This window comes from Polypterus senegalus, chromosome 8 (genome assembly GCF_016835505.1).
Source record: "Polypterus senegalus isolate Bchr_013 chromosome 8, ASM1683550v1, whole genome shotgun sequence".
Lineage (NCBI taxonomy): Eukaryota > Metazoa > Chordata > Cladistia > Polypteriformes > Polypteridae > Polypterus > Polypterus senegalus.
In genome coordinates, this window is record NC_053161.1 from 53,657,730 (window position 1) to 53,675,874 (window position 18,145).

General features: G+C 36.7%; 1 protein-coding gene across 1 annotated transcript in view; it reads left to right on the forward strand.

The window, feature by feature from the left end:
* The window catches only part of cerk (ceramide kinase), a 68,960-nt gene that overhangs the window by 23,881 nt on the left and 26,934 nt on the right, over window positions 1-18,145 (forward strand). Inside the window, exon 5 of the mRNA XM_039762144.1 lies at window positions 3,255-3,382. Coding sequence (XP_039618078.1) covers window positions 3,255-3,382 — 128 coding nt within the window. The remainder of the gene's footprint in view (window positions 1-3,254; window positions 3,383-18,145) is intronic.

Below are 18,145 nucleotides of genomic sequence, written 5' to 3' on the forward strand. Positions count from 1 at the left end.
TTTAACATTCCAGCTTACAAGTTAACTGTCCCATCATGGAGACACTGATTCTGAGTTTTTGATGTCATTTTATAGTCTTAACTGGAAGTGAGATAGTTTAGGTCTTAATTTCCTATTTCCCCAAGAGTTGTTGCCATGCAGCTTATTATTACGTTGATAGTTATAATTATAAAGATTGAGAGGATAGATTAGGTATAGATCAAGCCTGCTCTCTTTCTCTCCCCCCCTTAACTTTTTGCCTCCCCAAGTGAGGCTAAAACCCACTTCACGCAGTCCCAGTCCTCTGACATACCCAGAGACAGAGCACGTCCAAAGCACAACAAGCCCCCATGCAGCGGTGCTTTAGGGTTAAAAGATAGAGATATCTGTTACCAATATAGTCTTTAAAAGAAAAAAAAAAAGAATTTTGCACTTAAAATATATATATAGTCTTCAGCAATTTTAGTGCATTAAGATGATACACCCAGATAATAAACCCAGGTGATGGTGTTAAAGATGTGTCCAAAATAAGCATAACAAGTCTTAATGCAGTAATAGCAATAACAGTAAACCAAGGGTATGATATTGAACAGTCTCGTTTAGGGTAGAGATGAAATAATTAGAAAAGAAAAAAAAAAAAAGGAGGAAAAGGTAATTAAGCACAATAAAACATAAACAGATAGCGCCCTAGTAATACTAAGTAATAATAAGAATATATGAGAATATATGCTGATTAAAAACCCGTATTTTAAAACGAATAGATCAGACAGTAGATTATTAATCCTAGCTTTATCATTTACCGCCATGACTCACTATTATGTATCAGAATAGTCCCGGGATCAGCTTTCTTAATTCATTTTCTGCTTCTTCCTTGCTAGCGAAGACATAGAATTGACCCTGCCATTCCACTTTCAGTTACAGGAGGCTGTATTTGACACTGGCTTGCGTAGCCGCTGTTTAATATTATAGAAGGCTGCGCGTTTAGTAGCTGTTGCTGGAGAGAAGTCAGGGAAGATACGAATGTGGTTATTTTCATATATAATATCTTCCTTGTTTCTGAGGAGTGCCATCACCTCTAGCTTAAATGATAATCGTTCAAAACGAACTATAAAAGATCTTGGTCGGGGTCTGACGGTGTTTGATCAGCGTCTGTGTAAGCGCTGCTATCTCAGATTCTGCTTTAAAGTCGCCCGATTATTTTAGAAAAAAGTTCAGCTGCGAATTTCACAGGGTTTGAACTTTCTCGATTCTCCGGCAGACCTTCAATTCTGACATTATACCTTCTACTCCCATCTTCTAAAGCAGCCAGTCTGTCTCCAAGTTTTTCTCAGAGTTTTTGCATTTGGAACTGACATTTACTGCTCTTTCCTCGGCACTGGCAGCTAAATGTTCGGCCATTTCAATCCGATTCGTGAATGTCTCCTTGAGATCCTCCAATTGATCAGTAAGCGTGCTCAGTTTAACCGAGTTTTCCTGAATGCGCTCTTCAATTTTACCCAGCACCTGTCGAAGCTCAAGTTGCACCTCTTGACGCAGCCTTTCATTTGCCTGTTGGAATTCCTGTCGCAGCCATTCATTGGCCTGTTTCATCTCCTGTTTCAATTCCTGTTTCAGTCTCTCAAGTGCCTTTGCCGTTGCTTTCTCATTAGCCTTCTCACTTTTCTTTATATCTTGCGTGAGCTCAGCGAGCAACACCTTCAGTTCAGATAACTCAATTGTGCCTTCTTGTACCGTAGATGAAGCAGCAGACTTTGCTGTAGCCGGTGTCCCCGCTGCTCCTGGCTCGCGTAATTGAAGCCGCGTACTTCACGGCCCTTTCCAGTTTCAGGTAATCTTCACCAATCTGTGAGCTATCCAGATCTGCACACACGATTGCACCTTCGCTCCCCTTTTCACTCTCAGCCGGCGACGATGTAGCGGACTGTGGTCCCGAGGAGTCTGTGCTTTCGCCCATCTGATCCAGGTCTGTCTCTGAAAGGCTGTATCTTGAACTGGGGCTTGCTGATCGCAGCTTGGATGTAGCTTTAGTTTTCGATTCTTTCGAACCCCCCTTCTTGTTGGCCATGTTTATATGTGCTGACATATACTGTAGCAGTCCCTCTCGGGTTGAATAAATACAGGATATCTCAGGATAATAAGCAAATAATATGAAAAATAACACCACTGCTAGCGGAGCTCCACTTCAGACGTCCATCTCTCACATCGGACGAGACCAAATCCAGCTTCTGCTACTCTTTCCCATTACTTAATTCTGTGGCTCATCATATCCCTCTGTAGATTCTCATGCGGCTCATCATATGCCTTTTCTTTAGCTTTCACTACCTCTCTCTTACTTTACTTCCTTGTACCCCTGTCTACATTCTGCATCTATCCGACTACTCCACTTCTTCTTTGCAAACCATCTGACCTTATGCATTCCTCTACTCGACACCATACCTACCTCATGCCTCATTCCCTCTGTTCCCTTCACCAACATGTCCATTGAAATCTGCTCCAATCACAACTCTCTTACCCTTGGGTTCACTGTTCACCACTTCACTCCAAAATTGTCTTTCTCATCCATTGCACTCCCAACTTGCAGGGCAAGTGCACTAACAAAATTCATCATCACACCTTCAATTTCCACCTTCATAATCATCACTCCGTGTGACACTGTTTTCGCCTCCAAAAACACTCTTGACATACTGTTCCTTCAAGATAACCCCTACCCCATTTCTCCTCCCATCCACACTATGATAGAACAACAGGCCTTTCTTCCCTTCCATTTAGTCTCTTGCATGCATAATATATCAATCTTCCTTCTTTCCATCACATTAGCTAACTCTGTCTGCTTACCAGTCATACTGCCAACATTCAAAGTTCCTATCCTCAGTTCCACTCTATTTACCTTTCTCCTCCCCTCCTGCCTCAGGACATGCCTTCTCTCTCTTCTTCGGCCATCAATAGCCCAAGTTTCACTAGCACCATGTAGGCTAACAGTACAGGTGGTGGCTGCTGTAAACCCAGGCCTCGACCGATCTAGTATGGAAATTTGTATTGTTGTCTGCAGATTGATCTAGCAAAATTTTACACCGGATACCTTCCTGACGTAACCCACCTCATTTACCCAGGCTTGGGACCATCACGAAGAAACACAGGTGTTTGCATCCCCTGTGGTTTTGGGACCATCACGAAGAAACACTGGTGTTTGCATCCCCTGTAGTTTTGTATTTTTTTTAATAAAGTATTTTATAAAATATATTATACTGCTTATTCATGAATTTTTTATCCTCTAGGGTTATCTGTGTTGGTGGAGATGGAATGTTCAGTGAAGTTATGCATGGTTTAATTGCAAGAATTAATCAAGACAACACTACAGAAAATCTCATCCAGTGTAATTTTAGGATTGGAATTGTTCCTGCAGGTGAGTTAATTGATTGTTAATCGAGTCATTGATTATCATTACTTTTTGCAATCTTCCTTTAAACTGAGATAGATATAATGGCAAACAAACAGAATGGTTTGTTCTGTGCTCATTTAGTTCCATTTATGTGAAAGCTAGACCTGGGAACAACAGATACAGCACTGATGCTCAAGCAGAATTAAATGCCAACCAAACAACACATAATTTTTATTGTTTTTATTTATCACAATGATAGAATTATGTAATAGTGAAAATGTAAAATGAGAGTTGAGTGAAAGTGATTTATCAGAGAGAAAGATGAGAAGTTTTAGAACAGCTGAGCTATGGCCAGTTTAAAAAGAAACCATTTGTGTTGCTGAATATTATTTTTTGATAATGTTTTGCTACCTAATAAGCTAAATAGACTAAATGAGTTTCTTACTTTATGTGACTGGTTGCCAACAGATAAGAATTTGTAAAGAGGGACTAAACTCCAACTAGAAACCTGTATGGGTAAACAAAATTATATATGTAGCCAATGTTCCAGAAGGAAGTTCAGTGTCCAGCATCATTATTCTCTTAAGTCAACAGTTGGCAGAATGTAGCAGGGATTTCTTGTGTTATAGAAGGGCATGCCAGCGAAACCAATGACAAATATAAGGAGCAGGGTCCTTTAACTACTGGACATTTCTGTGGTGTGTAATAGACATGTGATTTATTAAAGGACACTGAGGTGTGCTTAAATGGTTATCTTTCACTAGATAAATATACTGTATAACTGAAAGAACTTCAGGAAAGTCATGCAGAATCCTGAAAGGTGGTACGTAAAGAGAATGTTTCAGGGCCATATTGTTTTTTGTGTTACTAGTTTCTGTAAACATGTACTAATAATGTACATACCATTATCTTCACCCCTACCGAAATGGCTGCCACACAGAATTCTTCAAGTGTGCTCAAGGTTTTCATTCAGTAATTAAGATCGTCTTTGTTTCAAAGGTTAGTCATTAGTCAAGTTAAAACTGTAGAAGTTTCACTTTCAAATGATTATACATTTGTGTCAGTATCCTGTAGTGATTGCTTGATAGAGCAATTTGTCCCTATTTAAGCATTTTTTTTGTTTGTTTTTTTTTTCTTCGAAGTGTGTGCAGCTTGTTATTTAGTCAGTTTTTTTTAAATGCCTAGTTTGTAAGCTCTCAAAATAGCAGAGGTTTTGCTTTCCAAGGCGTATGAAGTTGCCCAATTAAATTGCAGCAATTTCTAGCTCTGGAGTAAATTGATCACTTTTTATTCAGATAAGAAGCTTTCGCAAAATGCATTTATTCATGTGCATCAAAGAACATACACATTTCTTGTAAGGCATCGATGTTTATTTTTACACAGAACTACTGTATAATTAAAAAAATGTTATCTTTTTATTTTTGTTTTTTTGAGTCACACTTTTGTGTGTTAAATATTTCTTACTGACCAGTATAAGCAAAAGCAGTCTGATTAGTTATACTATGACTTCCCTATTTGAATGTTTTGTGGTTAATAAAATGTATAGATTATATGACCAGACAATTTCAGAAGTAAAACAGAAAGCTTACACTGCCTATTGATTGCCATCCCAACATTTTTCAATGAATCAAGTCATTTGGCTCAGCTAATGAGCAAATGGTGGATCTGTTGGCTCCCAGTATTTTACTTAGTACAAGTACTGTTTTTAAATGTCAATAAACGTTACAATTGATGCATTTATGTTGTTTATGTTATTACACGTAAAACACAATCGATTGCTTCTTCTCTTGTCACTCTTTTCATTTCCTAGCCTTCTTTTTTAGCTTTTTCTCCTTCTAGCACTTTTTGCATTTGGAATCTGCTAATAATAGAAGTTAGTTAGGGTCTCATGACAAGTAAGAGTCTAGGAAATATGCAAATTTAAACATTCTAGTGTTTAATCAAGCCTATTAAATAGGTACACTTTCTTTCAGCATTCGTAATATGTGCAAATCAAGCTAGTAAAACATTTAAATGTAAAAAAAAGGAAAAATAAGTTAATAAAACTGTCAAGCATACCCCTGAATCAATAAAAAATATTGTTCATTAAATAGTACATATTATATTCAGATATGCATAAGAATATATTTCAATTTAATTAATTTCATTAATGGACATCTCTCAGTATATACATGTGCACCGATTCATTTTTTCATCCATTAGTTCTCTTTAACTTCATATATTCAACAGATCAGGATACATAATGCAACAACTTTGTGGTCTGTGAAGTATATTCTTCATATTTAACATGGGCTTTATTATTATCTTTAAGCATCAGTGTAATAATTAGATAGTTACTCATGGCATCTGTAACATACAGTTAAGAGAGAGTGAGAAATATCTGATGCCTCTGTGCTTTGGAATAATTAAAAAATAAAATCTTTTTAAATGTTGAATTAAAACATTTTCTTATGAAAACATCATACACTTTTTTTCCATTTTGATTTTTTAGGGATACCTAATACATACTGCACCAATATTGCAGGTGTGATAAAGTATCAGTAATCGAGCATATCATTAGTGGTCAGACACTAATACAGAGCGAGCCCAGTAAGGCTGCAAAGAAGCCTTATATAAACCTACTTGGACTTCATAAAGTGCTCCTTCCAACTCTTGACAATTTTCACCATTGAGGTCACTGTTTCTCCACCCTAGCCTAAAAAGCATGTTCTGCCTACTTTCCCAGGGTTATTACATGTTTTCTCAGAGGCTATCTGAGAAAGTCCAAAAAGTCATTCTCTTTGGCCTCAACAAATTCCATCTACACATGGGCTTTTCAACAGCTTACTGAAGTTGCTGCTTTTTTTGGCCTTCTGGTATCTCTCAGTCAAATCTGGAAAACCACCTGCTAACTAACATTGTATGAAACACTTCTTTCTTCAACTTTACAACTTCCATTATCACTGATATCCACTGAATGTTCCTAAGAGTACCCAAACCACCTGCCTTCTTTTTACAGCCTTTTGCAGTTATTTCTATTACTGAGGTCTTGGATATGTTCTGTTTAGACTATATGTCCCTAACCTCTCCCAATTTGTAAGAGAGAGTATTACAGAGTGAAAACATGACTCATCCAGAACAAATCACCACCAAGTGGTGATCAGTTGAAAGTTTAGCACCTCTCTTTACCTAATCTTAATAAATATGTAGTCTCAGATTAGATTACAGACAAGTAAAACGTAGATATTTGACTTATGAACATGGTCGTGTTTGAATATTGTTCATTATGGAAATCCCATAGCAATTCACTACTTTGGTTCAGATCACACATTTCATTCCTTCCAATCATGTCCCTCCAGGTATTTCCATCATTTCCATATGAATGTGGAAATCTCCTAGTGGGAACTGCAGGAGAAGATATTTTGTTAAGTCCTGAATCCATATTTTATGGTAAAAATGAATATTTTGAATAGTTACTTGATGCATTAATGCAAATGTTAACTGTATAGTAGCTAGCTGCATGTTCTATGTCCCAAGAGCAAGTTTCCATTGCCAAGGTCTAGTGTCTCACTCTTGACTGTTGTCTGACTGGCATTACACCCAGCCCTGACCCTTCATACTATGGATGGTGAGCCCACAGGGCATTTCCATTGGGTTATGTGGATCACATGAATATCAAGCACTTGACTCCTCTGCTTTGTCAATAGGTGTGGGTCTCATTGTCCCTGTTCTGGATTAGATGCTCTGATTTATTTGAGATGGTGTATTTGAGACTATTAGGATGGTTATTAATGAATAGTTCTTTGTCTAGCCACTCCTCAGACTAATTTGCATTGGTAACTACCAACTACCAAGAGCACACATTGAGGCACACTGAGCTCACAAGCCGCCTAGCAAGGGACAGTTGGAAAGTGCTAGCATCTCATGTCCACGTTTCTGACATTTGCATGTATATAAAAAATAGGAAAGGCTGTATTAATCAGCTATTCAGCACTTATATTAGTCCTTTGTTGTATTCTGGATAGCCTAATAATGGAGTTCATCTATAGTAAATTTCCAAACATATTCAAACTATTAAACCAATATGGTGTAAAATTAATATTGTAAAAGATTCTTTCCATTTTAAATAAAAAATGGGTCTAAATATACTGGTTATTGAAGCACTTGCCGTTTCTCTTTGTATTTTTGCTAGTATACATAAGCATTTGGTTTGCAATCTTTCAAAATGTATATCATAGCAAACTCTAGGTCCATGACAGTCCCTTAAATTGTTTACATTTACTGCAGGAGATTGTGCTAACCCACACTGACAGCTTACCAGTGAAAGCTCCATCTTATTTTGTTTTATTTTTAGCTATGCTGTCAACCATCCAGGAGTGGATTTCACAGATAATGTGATAGCATTGACACACTTGTGTGTGTTTTTCTGAGAATCTGCAATAGGTTTGGGCAGCCTGTAAATAACTGTTTAAAAAAAGAACATTATACATAAAATTGTAGACTATGTAGAATATACTGTCCCCTCCTCATTCATTGTCAGTCCTGGAAAAGATGAGAAAAAAAAGGATTATAAACAATTCACCTTTTGGTGAAGTACCTTAATCTCGCCCTAAAAAAGACAGAAATTCAACATTTAACTAAAGTTAATTTATTCTGTGAAAAAATAATTCCTCATCAGGAAAAAACATTTTTAACACATCCCACAGACTTTCAAGGGGGTTTAGGTCCCGGGACAGCCATTGCAGAAGTTTGATTTTATGTTCCTTTAACCATTTTTGTGTTGAATTGAACATATGTTTTGGAACATTGTCCTGTTGGAAGATCCAACTATGACCCAGGGTGTTAGTGTATTGGCAGAGGCAGCCAGATTTAAGTTTAAAAATCCTGGTACTTCATGGATTCCACAATTCCATGTACCCTAACAAGGTTCTCAGGCTATTTAGAAGTAAGACAACCACATAACACCAGAGAGCTTCTACCATACATGACAATGGTGATCATGTTTGGTATAGCCATCTTTCTTTATATGCCAATCCCAACTTGAGTGTTTGCTGCCAAAAACCTAAATTTTCACTTTGTTCCAGTAGTGTTTAGCAGAGTGCAGCTGTTGATGTTTGTGGTTAAATAACAGGAAAGGATTTTTTCTGGAATGCCTTCCAAACAATCTGATGGCATGGAGGTTATTTATTACGATGGTAAATTTAGAGATTTGGTGACCACAATATGCTACTGTTTTCTGTATTTCTCCAACACTGAATCTTCAGTATTTTTTTTTTTATACCTTTCTTACCATCCTGAACACTGTGCGGGAGGGCAAAATAAAATTGGGTCTTCTCCCAGGCAAGCTGGTAATAGTTCCAGCTAATTTTAACTTATTCATTTAATTATAGGTTGTACAGTTAAGTAATGGTTCATGCTGCTGCCTTATGGTCTCATGGAATTAAGTTAATTTCCCAACCCAGTAAATGATTTTATGAAGTTTTGCACATTCTTCCCTTGTATATTTGGGTTTTCTCTGGGGAATTTAGTTTCCTCTCATATCAAAATGCTATGAATATTAGGTTAATTGGTAGTTTTCAATCTGTCTGGTTGGTGTAAGTATTCTCCTCCTACATCCAGGGTTATGTTCTGCCTTATGCCTGATGCTATAGGATATGCTTTGGCCTCTTGCAAATATGAAATAGAAGAAGCAGGTTATGAAAATAAAATGATGGATATGTAATGATCTGAGCAAATTACAAAATTTCAGGTAGGTGATGCATTAAGTAGGTTGCAGTTTAAATTCCTTGGGTGACTATTGTTGGGTCTGGCTAGTTTGAGGGGTCTGCTGGAAAATACGATGGGACAACTTTTGTTGATTGTAAAAGAGAAATATTATTTTGAGGGCTTCTTTAGGGAACTCATTTTTATCATAACAGAGGTGATGGTGTCTGATGGACTGTGAAAAAGGGATAGATGGAAAGAGCAGTAGTGAAGAAAATTTCTTGAATCAGTGGATTTGTAGTAAAAAAGTGTTTTTAGACTGAAAAGTACAAAATAGTAAAATACAGTGTAGTATGCACATAACAATACACATATATAGAGATGTTTTCCTCTTCATTCTGTCTTCATTGATTCCTGTGTTGCAGATAGATTTTGGCCCACTTTAGACCTGAACTGATTAGATTGTGCTTTAATTGTGTGGTAGGGGAATAGGTAGATATTAACAACCTATACATATTTTAACAAATATGCTATTAATAATAATAATCCTTGTAGTGATTTGAAATATGTTATTGTCATTTTTTCTTATTTTATATTGTGTTTAAAAGGCTTATATTTTGGTAACATGCAGACTGTTGATAGTTGCTTGTAATGGATATTTGAATTAAAGTATTTCTGAAAAGGTTTTCTGGAGTTAGAGGGAATGCAGTCAAATATAGTTGACTATGAAGAAAGAGGAGCATTAGTAAACTGAAAAGTGGGAAGCATCTTTCTAATACAAGCCTTGAAGATGAAACGACTGATTCATTAGCATTTGCGGACTCATGATGCCTTGCCAAGAGAAAGAGTTGTGATCTGGGCCTGATTATGTTGCTTTCATGAGAACAGTAAATTCCATATGACAAAGTAGACATTGGGGTGCTTGACCTACTTCTTAGAGAACAAATTTGGTTAAGAACTGGCAAGAGTTTGCAAAACTTTCAGATGATAGTTGACCTCTTGCTAGAAGTTTTGTGTTTTATGTTTGCACCCTCTAGTAGGCAGCATTCCTTTGCTTATCTGCAAGGGGCATTTCAGGGTTGTTCTTTTAATGGAATGGGCATGAATACTACTTGGGAGATCTAATCAATTATTGGCAAATGAAGGATAACAGGAGCAATGTCACGAGGGGCTTTTATTTCATATCTCTCCCTGTAGTACAATGAAAGTGACCTTAGCTTTGGGTCTAAAGCACTATAACAGGGTTGCGATTTGAGATTGTGAAAGGTGAAAGCTCGGCCAGCAATAAGAAAGAGAGAGAGAGACAGACAGAAAGATATCTGATGTGACAGGGAGTTCTTAATGGTATTTTTGAGGTGGACATTTTAGATTGGCAGTTCTTTATCTGCCAGAGTCAAAGATGATTTGTATTTACAGTCTATAGTCACTTCTTATTGTAAACTTTCAGTTAGCATATTTATTTTTCATGTATTTATGGAAAAACAAGGACATTCAAATGCAGTATTTATATATATTTAAACAAACAATTTTGTATACTTGTGGCATTTTTTTGTCACCATTTTCTATTCTTTTCCCCTTATCTTTATTGTAGTTATGGAGTTTCACAATGAGAACACATCTCATGCGATATATAATTTTCCATTTGCTACTATTTGGTATTCACAAGTGTAAATTTGGGGTGGGAAGCTTGCTCATGGCAAACTTTTGTATCTGACATGAACATACTTATTAGAGGAGAGAAACTAGTATATAGTAATGGGTGATAACCAAAATATCATGGTTTACTTGTGCTTCAAGTGTATGCTATTATTAAAAACATTTTTTTAATTCTCTATGCATTTACAGTGGACCCTTGACTTACAAACTCAATTCGTTCGCGAGGGCTGGTTGTAAGTCAAGACAATTTTTCCTATAAGAAATAATGAAAATACCCATAATGCGATCCAAACCTCCCACAGCAACACTAACTTAACCTTTTCATAATAAAAAAGGGTTGTATAATGCGCATAATTTACCAAAACACCAATAATTTTTCTAATGTACTAACCAAAAAGTTATAAAAAGTGCCTAGCCTACCAGAAACAACAATTTCATAGTGTACTCACCATTTAATTTGACATCTTTGGGCTGCAGGAAGGGAGGAGGAGGAGAATGAAACGGAAGGTGGTTATTGTTTAGAAGGAGCCTCCTTATGCAAAGCTTTTCTTTGTAAAATTGTCGAGATGGTGGATTTTGACATGCTGTACATATTAGCGAGATCGGTCACAAACACCACTCTCATATTTCCGCACAATTTCCTTCTGTTCTGATTGTGATCGCTGTTTCTCGAGTTAATAATGACAGTAGTCGAGCACTCAGTTCAAAGCTGGCCGTGTTGTGAACTGCTGTAATAATACACTCCAAAGCAAGCCGGTGCTGACTCAGCCTGATGACATCATCATGTGCCACGCCAGCCCGCTAGCTAACATCCCTTAACAATCACTTTCTTTACCTTCGTTACCTTCTCTTCCTTCCTTAGCAATTATGCGTCTTGCTTGCCATGGTCTTAGTGAATTATATATCTATACTAATAAAAGGCAAAGCCCTCACTCACTCACTCACTGACTCACTCACTCACTGACTCATCACTAATTCTCCAACTTCCCGTGTGGGTGGAAGGCTGAAATTTGGCATGTTCATTCCTTACAGCTTCCTTACAAAAGTTGGGCAGGTTTTATATCGAAATTCTACGCGTAATGGTCATAACTGGAAGCTGTTTTTCTCCATTTACTGTAATGGAGATGAGCTTGAACGCCGTGGGGCGGAGTTTCGTGTGACATCATCACGCCTCCCACGTAATCACGCAGTACATAGAAAACCAGGAAGACCTCCAAAAAGCGCTGAAGAAAACATGCATTATATAATTGAGAAGGCAGCGAAACAATAAGAAGCGAGCAAGTGACATATACAACCATGTTCATGAGTTCTGCTACTTCGGAAACAAAGCACGATGTAAACCTACACTTTAAATTAAGTTCATAGACAGGCTGCCGCTGGCGTTTGTAATTTAGTGCCTGCCCATATAAGGCCGTCCGTCAGCGCAATCCAATAGCAAACTCCACTAAATATTCACGGGTGAAGGACTGTGTTTATGGAGAGGAAGATGAGATGGTCAGGGTGGTGTTTGACACAAACTCAGCGAAACTGCGAGAGAAAGTTTTAAGTGCCAGGACTAAGGTAACATTAAATACAGCCATGGACATAGCACGAGATGGCACCAGCACAGCTGGGAACCTTCGATGCATGTACACCGGCGGCTCACGTGAACTGACGCAGTGCACAGATAAAAAGCAACAGTTCCAAAGAGCTGAACAAAACCGAATTACACAATTGAAAAGGCAGCAAAAATATGAAGCGCCTGATAAGCATATTCATAAATCCAGCTACTGCGGAAACAAAGCACACGGTGGAAAAGTCAATGTCCCGCTAAAGGAAGACAGTGTAAAAAAAAAAAACCCGTGCATGCAGTGTGTCAGGTCTCAGATAAAGAAGAAGACGAGCTGTTTATTGATGCAGTAAGAAACGAATCGATGAAAGAAACCTGTCATCTTTACAACGATTGACAAACACGGAATGTAACTTGAACACAACACATCCTACAAATACAAACCTGATTGAAAGAAATAATGATAATCAAATCCTTGATGACAGCAACACTCAGTAACACTCACAAAACAAATACTGTATATTGACAGTCATGTTACGTTATTTTTAAAATGTTCCCTTTTCTTTTCTAGCTTTTTAACACACTACTTCTACGCTGATACGCGGGTATATATATATATATATATATATATTCCGATCTACATACTCGAATAATGGATACTTTATTCGCCATCAATGATTGTTTTGGTAAAGCCATACTCAGTGTATTCATTAGATGAACGGTAAAAAAGTAAGAGCGAGGGAGGATGCAGGCTGTAGTGTAGGCGTCAACTCTATCTGAATTGCGCGATCACATTTCAAAAATATATCTTTTCAAGTTCTATTTAGTCCATATTTGTCAAACTCAAGGGCCACGGGCCACATCCGCCCGGCGTGTAATTATATCCGGCCCGCGAGATCATTTTATATACTGTATTATTGTTATTAATGGCCCGGGTATATGAAGCGCTGGTAACACAATAAACTACAGATCCCATAATGCAGCGCTTCAGCTGCCTTGCCGAACACTTACCGCGTTAATCAAGTCTAGCTTATGATGCTGCAAGTTATTGCGAAGCTAGCTCACGCGATGCTGGAGAGAAAAGTTCATTCTGAAAATAGAGCCTTTAAAAACCGATGGGAGGCTGAGTATATGTTTACTGAACCCGTGTGTCTCATTTGTGGAGCTAATGTGGCTGTAATTACAGAATTTAATCTAAGACGGCACTATGAGACAAAACATCAGGGTAACCTGAATGCAATGCAGAAGATACAGAAAGCAGAATAATTAAATAAAAATCTGACACTTCAGCGGACGTTTTACCCGTGCACAATCACAAAGTGATTTCAAGTGAAGCTGCTTTTATGGGAGACACAAATGCACCAGTGCAACTTTGCCCCACTTTCCCTGTTGCCAAGTAATGTTAAACCAAGTCGTCACTATGGTGTTCCCAAACACGCACTTTGCTGATAAACTGAGCGCACTGAGTTTGCACGGCGCTTTGGTGACTTTGAAGAACAAAAAGTCCGTCTACATGCGGCTCGAACCTTGTGCATGTTTGGTAGCACATATCTGTGTGAGAAGCTCTTCTCAGTGATAAAGACTAACAAAACAGCACACAGGAGTCGCCTCACTGATGAGCACCTGCAATCCATCCTGAGAATCTCCACAACACAGAACCTCACACCAAACAGAAACGAACTTGTTGCCAAAAAAAGATGCCAGGCGTCCAGCTCTAAAATGACATATGAGCAAAGACAACTGAATGATTTGATTTGTTATTGCTGAAAGGAACACATTTTATTTATATTTCCAGGTTTTGTTATGCAGCATGTTCATATTTGAATTTGTATAATTTTGACAGGATATATTTTTATGGAGAGCAAAATCTTTTGGGATATTTAAAATCTAAGTTTATTTTTATATAAAATTACATAAGAGTAAAGAAATTTGAATGTTTGTTCTTTTAATGTTTACTTTATTTCTAACTTGTATAATTTAGACAGGATATATTTTTATGGAGAGCAAAAAATTATAAGTTGTTTAAGGTTTGAGTTGATTTATTCAGAATAAAATTCCTGTCTGTTTTTACCATTCCTACCAAAGATATTTCTGTCGACTAAATAAAAATTCCTTCTATTTAAAATTTAAATAGAACTTGAACAAATACGATAGTTCATAATATCCACGCAGACTTGCACGTAAGAGCGGAGTTATCCTTTTAACAAGCAGCGTATTGCACTGATCTGAAATAGCTGTGTGTGTATATATGTAGATATGTATGTATATGTATATATATGTTTATATATGTGTGTGTGTATGTATATATATATATATATATATATATATATATATGTATGTGTGTGTATATATGTGTGTGTATATATGTAGATATATATGTATGTATATATGTGTATATGTATAGATATGTATATATATATGTTTATGTGTGTAAATATATATATATGACAACAACACTCATCACTCACAACAGTGACAAAACAATTATATTGACAATCATGTTACGTTATTTTCAAAATGTTTCCTTTTCTTTTTCATTGCTTCTTTAACACACTACTTCTCCGCTGCGAAGCGCGGGTATTTTGCTAGTATATAGATAAATCACTGCACTGACCAAAATTACGTCCACAAACACATGTATCTGGGCTCCGACTGACGCTTACGAACGCTCTTGGCTGTTTGTTTACAATCGTACAAGCAGATACACGTGAGTGCATTCGGGTCGTAACGCAAGATGTTGGTCGTAAATCAAAACAAAAATTCTGGTCGTAAATCAAGTTGTTCGCATGTCAGGCATGACGTCAAGGGTCGACTGTACATTATTTTAGTTGCTCCTACTAAATACGGAGAAAGTATCTAGCTCAGCAAATCGTCACCAGACTTTTCTATCCCTGGCATAAGTTTCTAGGTCCCCCAGGGGAATCTTTGGGAGCTTACAGAAATACTCCTTCTAATGTTTAGTCAGTGCTTGGATCATCCTTGACTGCCTCCAGTATCTCAGTGGGAGATGCCATAAAGCATCCATTTTCAAAATGCAATAACCTCATTTGCTGGCCTCGATAAATAGATAGATAGAGAGACAGATACTTTATTAATCCCAAAGGGGAAATTCATATTAATCCATAACTGTACTCTAATGGCCTCCTGGTTTCTGTGTACATTCATCCTCTCATGGGGAGTAAGCAAAGCAACTAAATGCAGGAACATAGGCTCGGCTTCTTGTGCCCATAATCTAATTATTTGATTTAAATTGTATAATGTGCATGCAGAAATTGTAGCACTAAATATCTCACATCTTTGGCCCAGAACTTGAAGCTATTATGGCATTCCCCATTCAGACATTATGTGTAGACTATAAAACTTGCGCTTTTCTTATATGTCTGCGAGTAAAGAGGTGGTATATGTATCCTTCCTCCTGGATGAAAGATTCAACTATTTTTCTGTTCTAGTGGTTTGGCATAGCCTTTGCTTGGAAAAGCTAAGGTATATGATCACTAAATAACTAGAATATATTCCTGTTTTCTCATTTTTAAAAATGCGAATTATCTACTAGTAAGTGTAGTGGAGTGGGGGTGGATTGTAGACAGTTTAACGTGTAGTATAGGGAAGGAACAATACAAGGCTTTGGCAATACATACAACATGCTACAAAAGGTAGTATGTGGTAACTATCCATACGTTGTGATTAAAAGTTGCAAGTGCAAATGAAGCTGGATTTACCTAGATTTGGACACCTCTAACTCTGGAAGGGAAGTGTCTGTAAGATCATTAGAAACATCAGGCACATCATCACAAAGCATAAAACTTAAAGCTAATAACAATTTTAATGTGCCATTGAAACTTTTTGTCCACTAAGTTAAATTCCTGCACTATTCCTTCAAGGTGACACTCCAAGATAAAAAAGTCATCCATTAGCTGTGCTGCTTGAAAGAAAGTTTTGCATGAATTCTAGCAAATGTGAATTGAGTGTGTTTATATACCACAGTACACATAAACTGTTCTTAAAACAAAGACACCTTAAGAAAGGTACAGTAGTTTTCAGTCATCAACATTTAGAAGATCCAACTGATAATGGCATAAAACAAATTAATATGCAGTGAATCTACTGTTGATGTTGAAACACCCCTGGTCTTTCATGCTATAAGGCTGCATGCTGCTTTCCTAGAGGATGACTGTTTTCCCAAACTTGGCAAATTATAGATTTTTATATGTCAGAAACAACAACTCAGTGTTGAATTTTTTTTGCCAGGTATTATAACAAATATATTCATAGAAGTTGAAGAGGTTGCTGTAATTTAGGCATTATATCAGAATCTTTCTGGCCTTGCTAACCTAAAAAATTTGAACCACATATTTTTTTTTTTATGTTTTTTCTTGTTGGTACTGCAGGCAAATAAGAATGTTATGGGGTTTGATTTAAAAAAAAAAAAAAAATCAGAACGGAAACCATATGAAATGTGAAAATTACATTTTACATTTTTTTCACTTCAATTGCTTGAAGAATTTATACCACCTACATCTTGTCAAAAAATGGTATGTAATTTATTTAAGATGGAAAAATTTTCTTGCTGTAACTAAATCTCTTTAAGAAAAACATCAGGCACAGTTTCTGCAGGTATCTACTACTTTGTTTGTTGTCTTTAGTCTATAGGTATCTTGTATATTTTTTTTTTACTCAAAGTGGTTTCAATCAATCTTTCTGGCTTAAGACTGCTTTTTATTCTTTTATTAAAGCAGCTGTGCATATTCAGGAAGACAAACAGCCAGTCTCCATTTTTTTCTTGCTAATCAATCTTTTGATTTTAATAAACACTGCATGACATTTAGGCCAGCTCGCTTTCTTACAACTGGCAAGACTGATAATGGTCCTTAAGAAGCAGCGCTTGTTGTCTCTGCTAATCATAGATGTAAAACAAATGTTATTTATGATGATGTTTTCTTGCTTCTTTTCTTAAGTATTCCCTCTTTTATTGCCTAGGCTTTGATATGCCTAGTTAGAATCAGCCTGCTGCTTTTTATCTATCATTATCTATTAGCTGATGAAGGCCACAGCCAGCTTTCTTCCTTTTTTTCTTTCCCTTGCCATTATACCTTATGATTTAACAACTTTGAAATGTTGGCATTGCTCAGGGTTTAAGCAGTCCTGACAGTATGCTGTGTTGTACCTTATCTCACCTTTATTTTCAACTTCTGCTGTATAAGTAGATATTAAGTCAGATTGGACATACCATTTTCATTTATAAAAGGTTTTGTACCCAGTTAATGCTCCTTGCACTAAATTCTGCTTCCTTTGTTTGCTTTTAAAGAATTTGGGTGTTGTGTTTTTATCAAGCAGCAAGGATGCACAAATTCTATCCACTTTCAAATTTGTATTGTGCTGAATGAACTGGAAAAATGTTTTGCATTTGATTTTGATAACAGGACCACATGTGCAAAGCATTTTTCATATGTGCATTTGCTAGTGTTTTTCCATTTTGCATTTTTTTTTTCATTCTTCAGAGCCTGAAATGCGCAAACATTGGTAACACTTTTTTGCTGTACGATCATATCACTGTCAGCGCTTTGCTAAATGAAAACTATGTGCAATGCGAAAGATATTATAAAATGTCACTAATAATCCTTTAACATTGCTTTAATTTCTAAAAATATATTATTCTGCCATGCTTCCACTTCACTTTTAACATTTCAGCTAGTGACTTTGCAAGTATTTTATCAGGACCATTTGAAGGAGAAGTGTTTAGTAATGAGCAGAACTGCACTTATGAATAATGTGGCAAATTTGATAAAGAAATGATGTCACAATAATCTGGCTCAAGACTTCACTAAGAAAAAATGCATTGAGAAACATTAGAAAGTTTAACAATAATAACATAAGTAAAAACAATGGAAATGTCATTTTGA